Source organism: Lethenteron reissneri, chromosome 70 (genome assembly GCF_015708825.2).
Source record: "Lethenteron reissneri isolate LAM-NWPU_2019-01 chromosome 70, ASM1570882v1, whole genome shotgun sequence".
NCBI lineage: Eukaryota > Metazoa > Chordata > Hyperoartia > Petromyzontiformes > Petromyzontidae > Lethenteron > Lethenteron reissneri.
The window spans coordinates 3,591,879-3,600,339 of NC_083848.1; the positions used below are offsets into that span (position 1 = coordinate 3,591,879).

The 8,461-nt window shown below is 42.5% G+C and overlaps 1 protein-coding gene across 1 annotated transcript in view; it reads right to left on the reverse strand.

Annotated features, from left to right (window-relative positions):
• Positions 1-807: 807 nt before the first annotated feature.
• LOC133361010 (X-linked interleukin-1 receptor accessory protein-like 2) overlaps positions 808-8,461 on the reverse strand; it is a 25,815-nt gene continuing 18,161 nt past the window's right edge. The window contains exon 8 of the mRNA XM_061579894.1: positions 808-827. Coding sequence (XP_061435878.1) covers positions 808-827 — 20 coding nt within the window. The remainder of the gene's footprint in view (positions 828-8,461) is intronic.

The window sequence follows — 8,461 nt, forward strand, 5'->3', positions numbered from 1 at the left end:
AACAACCACAAGACAACTTAGATTAAAGCCATCAGTCTAACTCTGTACTACAACAACACAAACAACAACAACAACAACAACCACAAGACAACTTAGATTAAAGCCATCAGTCTAACTCTGTACTACAACAACACAAACAACAACAACAACCACAAGACAACTTAGATTAAGGCCATCAGTCTAACTCTGTACTACAGCAACACAAACAACAACAACAACCACAAGACAACTTAGATTAAAGCCATCAGTCTAACTCTGTACTACAACAACACAAACAACAACAACAACAACCACAAGACAACTTAGATTAAAGCCATCAGTCTAACTCTGTACTACAACAACACAAACAACAACAACAACCACAAGACAACTTAGATTAAGGCCATCAGTCTAACTCTGTACTACAACAAACAACAACAACAACAACAACAACCACAAGACAACTTAGATTAAAGCCATCAGTCTAACTCTGTACTACAACAACACAAACAACAACAACAACCACAAGACAACTTAGATTAAGGCCATCAGTCTAACTCTGTACTACAGCAACACAAACAACAACAACAACCACAAGACAACTTAGATTAAGGCCATCAGTCTAACTCTGTACTACAACAACACAAACAACAACAACAACCACAAGACAACTTAGATTAAGGCCATCAGTCTAACTCTGTACTACAACAACACAAACAACAACAACAACCACAAGACAACTTAGATTAAGGCCATCAGTTTCACTACGATGCAGATGCGTTACAACGACCCCATCGTAAGTCGAAAATATCGTAAGTCGAAAATTGCCTATAGCTTACCCAGGAGTCCTAAAGAACGGTGATAATTTAGCAAAAAGAGCAATTCAAAGTAGCGTACTGGATAAACAATATACTGTGTGTATTTATTAATTACAATACTGTATTGCACGGTAAAATGTAAAGTTAAAAAAACAAGGTAGATTCTTAGCCCGCCTATATGAACTGCAATTTAATAGAAAGTTTCTTGAGGAAACAATCCTATCTGCTGTAACAAAAACTTTTAACATTGGGTGAACGTATCGTATCGTGGTAACCCTAAAATTAAATTGCTAAAGCTACGTATCATAGTGTAGTGTATAGTGTAGTGTATAGTGTAGTGTGTAGTGTAGTGTATAATGTAGTGTATAGTGTAGTGTGTATTGTAGTGTAGTGTGTATTGTAGTGTATAATGTGTAGTGTATAGTGTAGTGTATAGTGTAGTGTATAGTAGTGTATAGTGTAGTGTATAGTGTAGTGTATAGTAGTGTAGTGTGTATAGTGTATAGTAGTGTATAGTGTAGTGTATAGTGTAGTGTATAGTAGTGTATAGTGTGTATAGTGTATAGTAGTGTATAGTGTAGTGTAGTGTGTATTGTAGTGTATAGTGTAGTGTGTAGTGTCGTGTGTATTGTAGTGTATAATGTAGTGTAGTGTATAGTGTAGTATATAGTGTATTGTATAATGTAGTGTATAGTGTAGTGTATAGTGTAGTGTGTAGTGTATAGTGTAGTGTATAGTGTAGTGTGTCGTGTATACTGTAGTGTATAGTGTAGTGTCGTGTGTAGTGTAGTGTGTAGTGTAGTGTGTATTGTAGTGTATAGTGTAGTGTATAGTGGTGTAGTGCATAGTGTAGTGTATAGTGTAGTGTATAGTGTAGTGTATAGTGTAGTGTGTAGTGTAGTGTGTATTGTAGTGTATAGTGTAGTGTATAGTGTAGTGTATAGTGTAGTGTGTAGTGTAGTGTAGTGTGTAGTGTATAGTGTAGTGTAGTGTATAGTGTAGTGTGTAGTGTAGTGTGTATTGTAGTGTATAGTGTAGTGTATAGTGTAGTGTATAGTGTAGTGTGTAGTGTAGTGTAGTGTGTAGTGTATAGTGTAGTGTATAGTGTAGTGTGTAGTGTAGTGTGTATTGTAGTGTATAATGTAGTGTAGTGTATAGTGTAGTGTATAGTGTAGTGTATAATGTAGTGTATAGTGTAGTGTAGAGTATAGCGTAGTGTAGTGTATAGTGTAGTGTAGTGTATAGTGTAGTGTATAGTGTAGTGTGTAGTGTAGTGTGTATTGTAGTGTATAATGTAGTGTATAGTGTAGTGTATAGTGTAGTGTATAGTGTAGTGTGTCGTGTATAGTGTAGTGTGTAGTGTATAGTGTAGGGTATAGTGTATAGTGTAGTGTATAGTGTAGTGTGTAGTGTATAGTGTAGTGTATAGTGTAGTGTATGGTGTAGTGTATAGTGTAGTGTGTAGTGTGTAGTGTATAGTGTAGTAGTGTATAGTGTAGGGTATAGTGTATAGTGTAGTGTATAGTGTAGTGTATAGTGTGTATAGTGTATAGTGTAGTGTATAGTGTAGTGTATAGTAGTGTATAGTGTGTATAGTGTATAGTGTAGTGTATAGTGTAGTGTGTATAGTGTATAGTAGTGTATAGTGTAGTGTATAGTGTAGTGTGTATTGTAGTGTATAATGTAGTGTAGTGTATAGTGTAGTGTATAGTGTAGTGTATAGTGTAGTGTGTAGTGTAGTGTATATTGTAGTGTGTATTGTAGTGTATAGTGTAGTGTGTAGTGTATAGTGTAGTGTGTAGTGTATATTGTAGTGTGTATTGTAGTGTATAGTGTAGTGTGTAGTGTAGTGTATAGTGTAGTGTGTAGTGTATAGTGTAGTGTGTAGTGTAGTGTATATTGTAGTGTGTATTGTAGTGTATAGTGTAGTGTGTAGTGTAGTGTATAGTGTAGTGTGTCGTGTATAGTGTAGTGTAGAGTGTAGTGTGTAGTGTATAGTGTAGTGTATAGTGTAGTGTATAGTATAGTGTATAGTGTAGTGTGTCGTGTATAGTGTCGTGTGTAGTGTATAGTGTAGGGTATAGTGTATAGTGTAGTGTGTAGTGTATAGTGTAGTGTGTAGTGTAGTGTGTATTGTAGTGTATAGTGTAGTGTATAGTGTAGTGTATAGTGTAGTGTGTAGTGTAGTGTATAATGTAGTGTATAGTGTAGTGTAGTGTATAGTGTAGTGTATAATGTAGTGTATAGTGTAGTGTAGTGTATAGAGTATAGCGTAGTGTAGTGTATAGTGTAGTGTAGTGTATAGTGTAGTGTATAGTGTAGTGTATAGTGTAGTGTGTAGTGTAGTGTGTATTGTAGTGTATAATGTAGTGTATAGTGTAGTGTATAGTGTAGTGTATAGTGTAGTGTGTCGTGTATAGTGTAGTGTGTAGTGTATAGTGTAGGGTATAGTGTATAGTGTAGTGTATAGTGTAGTGTGTAGTGTATAGTGTAGTGTATAGTGTAGTGTATGGTGTAGTGTATAGTGTAGTGTGTAGTGTGTAGTGTATAGTGTAGTAGTGTATAGTGTAGGGTATAGTGTATAGTGTAGTGTATAGTGTAGTGTATAGTGTGTATAGTGTATAGTGTAGTGTATAGTGTAGTGTATAGTAGTGTATAGTGTGTATAGTGTATAGTGTAGTGTATAGTGTAGTGTGTATAGTGTATAGTAGTGTATAGTGTAGTGTATAGTGTAGTGTGTATTGTAGTGTATAATGTAGTGTAGTGTATAGTGTAGTGTATAGTGTAGTGTATAGTGTAGTGTGTAGTGTAGTGTTAATTGTAGTGTGTATTGTAGTGTATAGTGTAGTGTGTAGTGTATAGTGTAGTGTGTAGTGTATATTGTAGTGTGTATTGTAGTGTATAGTGTAGTGTGTAGTGTAGTGTATAGTGTAGTGTGTAGTGTATAGTGTAGTGTGTAGTGTAGTGTATATTGTAGTGTGTATTGTAGTGTATAGTGTAGTGTGTAGTGTAGTGTATAGTGTAGTGTGTCGTGTATAGTGTAGTGTAGAGTGTAGTGTGTAGTGTATAGTGTAGTGTATAGTGTAGTGTAGAGTATAGTGTATAGTGTAGTGTGTCGTGTATAGTGTCGTGTGTAGTGTATAGTGTAGGGTATAGTGTATAGTGTAGTGTGTAGTGTATAGTGTAGTGTGTAGTGTATAGTGTAGTGTATAGTGTAGTGTATAGTCTAGTGTACAGTGTAGTGTAGTGTGTCGTGTATACTGTAGTGTATAGTGTATAGTGTAGTGTGTAGTGTATAGTGTAGTGTAAAGTGTATAGTGTAGTGTATAGTGTAGTGTGTAGTGTATAGTGTATGTATAGTGTAGTGTGTAGTGTAGTGTATAGTGTAGTGTATAGTGTAGTGTAAAGTGTAGTGTATAGTGTAGTGTGTAGTGTATAGTGTATGTATAGTGTAGTGTGTAGTGTAGTGTGTAGTGTAGTGTGTAGTGTAGTGTATAGTGTAGTGTATAGTGTAGTGTATAGTGTAGTGTATACATGCATTGAACGTATCGTAACGTATCACATTGTACTGTACTCACACTTGAACGACGTTACGTTGTTGATGGCAATTTTGTCGTGTCGCCATCGTAAGATCGAAATATCGTAAGTCGGGGACCATCGTAACTCGGGGACCAGCGTAACTCGGGGATCATCGTAACTCGGGGACTAATCTGTACTTACGAACTCGTTCGGTTCCTGAGGTGTCTGTTCTGATTGCAAACTCATTGTACGGCGTGTACACGAGACGCGGGGAATGGCTTTCAAAGTTTTATAATCTCCTGTAGATGTAGATGCCACTGGTTCTTCATGTTCTGTAGATGTAGATGCCACTGGTTCTTCACGTTCTGCAGATGTAGATGCCACTGGTTCTTCACGTTCTGCAGGTGTAGATGCCACTGGTTCTTCACGTTCTGTAGATGTAGATGCCACTGATTCTTCGTGTTATGTAGATGTAGATGCCACTGGTTCTTCATGTTCTGCAGATGCCACTGGTTCTTCATGTTCTGTAGATTTAGATGCCACTGGTTCTTCACGTTCTGTAGATGTAGATGCCACTGGTTCTTCACGTTCTGCAGATGTAGATGCCACTGGTTCTTCATGTTCTGCAGATGTAGATGCCACTGGTTCTTCATGTTCTGTAGATGTAGATGCCACTGATTCTTCGTGTTCTGTAGATGTAGATGCCACTGGTTCTTCATGTTCTGCAGATGTAGATGCCACTGGTTCTTCATGTTCTGTAGATGTAGATGCCACTGGTTCTTCATGTTCTGCAGATGCCACTGGTTCTTCATGTTCTGTAGATGTAGATGCCACTGGTTCTTCACGTTCTGCAGATGTAGATGCCACTGGTTCTTCATGTTCTGTAGATGTAGATGCCACTGGTTCTTCACGTTCTGCAGATGTAGATGCCACTGATTCTTCGTGTTCTGTAGATGTAGATGCAACTGGTTCTTCACGTTCTGCAGATGCCACTGGTTCTTCATGTTCTGCAGATGTAGATGCCACTGGTTCTTCACGTTCTGTAGATGTAGATGTAGATGCCACTGGTTTTTCACGTTCTGTAGATGTAGATGCCACTGGTTCTTCACGTTCTGTAGATGTAGATGCCACTGGTTCTTCACGTTCTGTAGATGTAGATGCCACTGATTCTTTATGTTCTGTAGATGTAGATGCCACTGGTTCTTCACGTTCTGTAGATGCCACTGGTTCTTTACGTTCTGTAGATGTAGATGCCACTGGTTCTTCATGTTCTGTAGATGTAGATGCCACTGGTTCTTCACGTTCTGTAGATGTAGATGCCACTGATTCTTCACGTTCTGTAGATGTAGATGCCACTGGTTCTTCATGTTCTGTAGATGTAGATGCCACTGGTTCTTCACGTTCTGTAGATGTAGATGCCACTGGTTCTTCACGTTCTGTAGATGTAGATGCCACTGATTCTTCACGTTCTGTAGATGTAGATGCCACTGGTTCTTCACGCTCTGTAGATGTAGATGCGGCTAGTGTGTGTGTGTGTTTGTACCTAGTCTGGCACCTGTGTGTGTGAGTGAGTGTGTGTGAGTGTGTGAGTGAGTGAGTGTGTGTGAGTGAGTGAGTGTGTGAGTGTGTGTGTGAGTGAGTGTGTGAGTGTGTGAGTGAGTGTGTGAGTGAGTGTGTGTGTGAGTGAGTGAGTGTGTGAGTGTGTGAGTGAGTGTGTGTGTGAGCGTGTGAGTGAGTGAGTGTGTGTAAGTGTGTGTGAGAGTGTGTAAGTGTGTGAGTGTGTGAGTGAGTGTGAGTGACTGCGTGTGAGTGAGTGAGTGTGTGTGTGAGTGAGTGTGTGAGTGTGTGAATGTGTGAGTGTGAGTGAGTGTGTGAGTGAGTGTGTGAGTGTGTGAGTGAGTGTGTCTGTGAGTGTGTGTGTGAGTGAGGGTGTGTAAGTGTGTGTGAGTGTGTGTAAGTGTGTGTGAGTGTGTGAGTGAGTGAGAATGTGTGTGTGTGAGTGTATGTGTGTGAGTGTGTAAGTGTGTGTGTGAGTGTGTGAGTGTGTAAGTGTGTGTAAGTGTGTGTGAGTGTGTGAGTGAGTGAGTGTGAGTGAGTATGTGTGTGTGTGAGTGAGTGTGTGAGTGTGTGTGTGAGTGTGTGTGAGTGAGTGTGTGAGTGAGTGTGAGAGTGTGATTGTGTGAATGATTGTGAGTGTGTGAGTGAGTGTGTGAGTGTGAGAGTGAGTATGTGTGTGAGTGAGTGAGTGAGAGTGAGTGGTGTGAGTGTGTGAGTGTGTGTGAGTGAGTGTGTGTGTGAGTGAGTGAATGTGTGAGTGAGTGTGTGTGTGAGTGTGTGAGTGAGTGTGTGTGTGAGTGAGTCTGTGTAAGTGTGTGTGAGTGTGTGTAAGTGTGTGTGAGTGTGTGAGCGTGTGAGTGAGTGTGAGTGAGTGTGTGTGAGTGAGTGTGTGTGTGAGTGAGTGTGTGAGTGTGTGAATGTGTGAGTGTGTGTGAGTGTGTGAGCGTGTGAGTGAGTGTGAGTGAGTGTGTGTGAGTGAGTGAGTGTGTGAGTGTGTGAGTGTGTGAGTGAGTGAATATGTGTGAGTGTGTGAGTGAGTGTGTGTGTGCACCTAGCCTGGCACCTGTGTGTGTGTACCTAGCCTGGCACCTGTGTGTGTGTGCACCTAGCCTGGCACCTGTGTGTGTGTGTACCTAGCCTGGCACCTGTGTGTGTGTGTACCTAGCCTGGCACCTGTGTGTGTGTGTGCACCTAGCCTGGCACCTGTGTGTGTGAGTGTGTGTGTGAGTGTGTGTGTGTGAGTGTGTGTAAGTGTGTATGTGTGAGTGTGTGTGAGTGAGTGTGAGTGTGTGTGTGTACCTAGCCTGGCACCTGTGTGTGTGTGTACCTAGCCTGGCACCTGTGTGTGTGTGCACCTAGCCTGGCACCTGTGTGTGTGTACCTTGCCTGGCACCTGTGTGTGTGAGTGTGTGTGTGAGTGTGTGTGTGAGTGGGTGTGTGTAAGTGTGTATGTGTGAGTGTGTGTGAGTGAGTGTGAGTGTGTGTGTGTACCTAGCCTGGCACCTGTGTGTGTGTGCACCTAGCCTGGCACCTGTGTGTGTGTACCTTGCCTGGCACCTGTGTGTGTGAGTGTGTGTGTGAGTGTGTGTGTGAGTGAGTGTGTGTAAGTGTGTATGTGTGAGTGTGTGTGAGTGAGTGTGAGTGTGTGTGTGTACCTAGCCTGGCACCTGTGTGTGTGTGTGTACCTAGCCTGGCACCTGTGTGTGTGTGCACCTAGCCTGGCACCTGTGTGTGTGTACCTTGCCTGGAACCTGTGTGTGTGAGTGTGTGTGCACCTAGCCTGGCACCTGTGTGTGTGTACCTTGCCTGGCACCTGTGTGTGTGAGTGTGTGTGCACCTAGCCTGGCACCTGTGTGTGTGCACCTAGCCTGGCACCTGTGTGTGTGCACCTAGCCTGGCACCTGTGTGTGTGCACCTAGCCTGGCACCTGTGTGTGTGCACCTAGCCTGGCACCTGTGTAAAGTTTTGCCCACGAGGTGGCGCTGGCGCGTAGGGTACGAGCGGCTGCTGCACAAAGACAAAGCTTCAACAGGTAGCCTCGCACAGGGAGACTCGGGCAAGTGCTCTTAGCGAGCATCACACACACACTGATACAAAAGACAAAGATCCCCCGTGTAGCCTTAACAGACTGTAGGGGCAAGTGCTGTTAGCGAGCACCTATGAAGGCCAGAACGGCACACGAGGGGTGGGTGGCCAGCACCACGCCCGACCGCCTTTGTCTCCCTAGTGGCAATGTTTACACACCGCACCGGGTACTCATTTGAGGCTGAGTCGACCTAGGGGAGGGCCTGGGACCGGTTCAGATAATCGTCACTGGTGTTGGCCGTGAGCGGGAATCGAACTCGTGTCGCCGGGTTCATAGCGCAGCGTAGCGCTAACCGCTACACTACCGCTCCCCACACTGATACACACACACAGTGACACACACACTCACTCACTCACACACTCACACACTCACTCACTCACCCCACACTCACTCACCCCACACACTCACTCACACACACTCACTCACCACACACTCACTTACACCCTCTCACACACTCTCACACTCACACACACTCACACACTCACACACACAGACACTTACA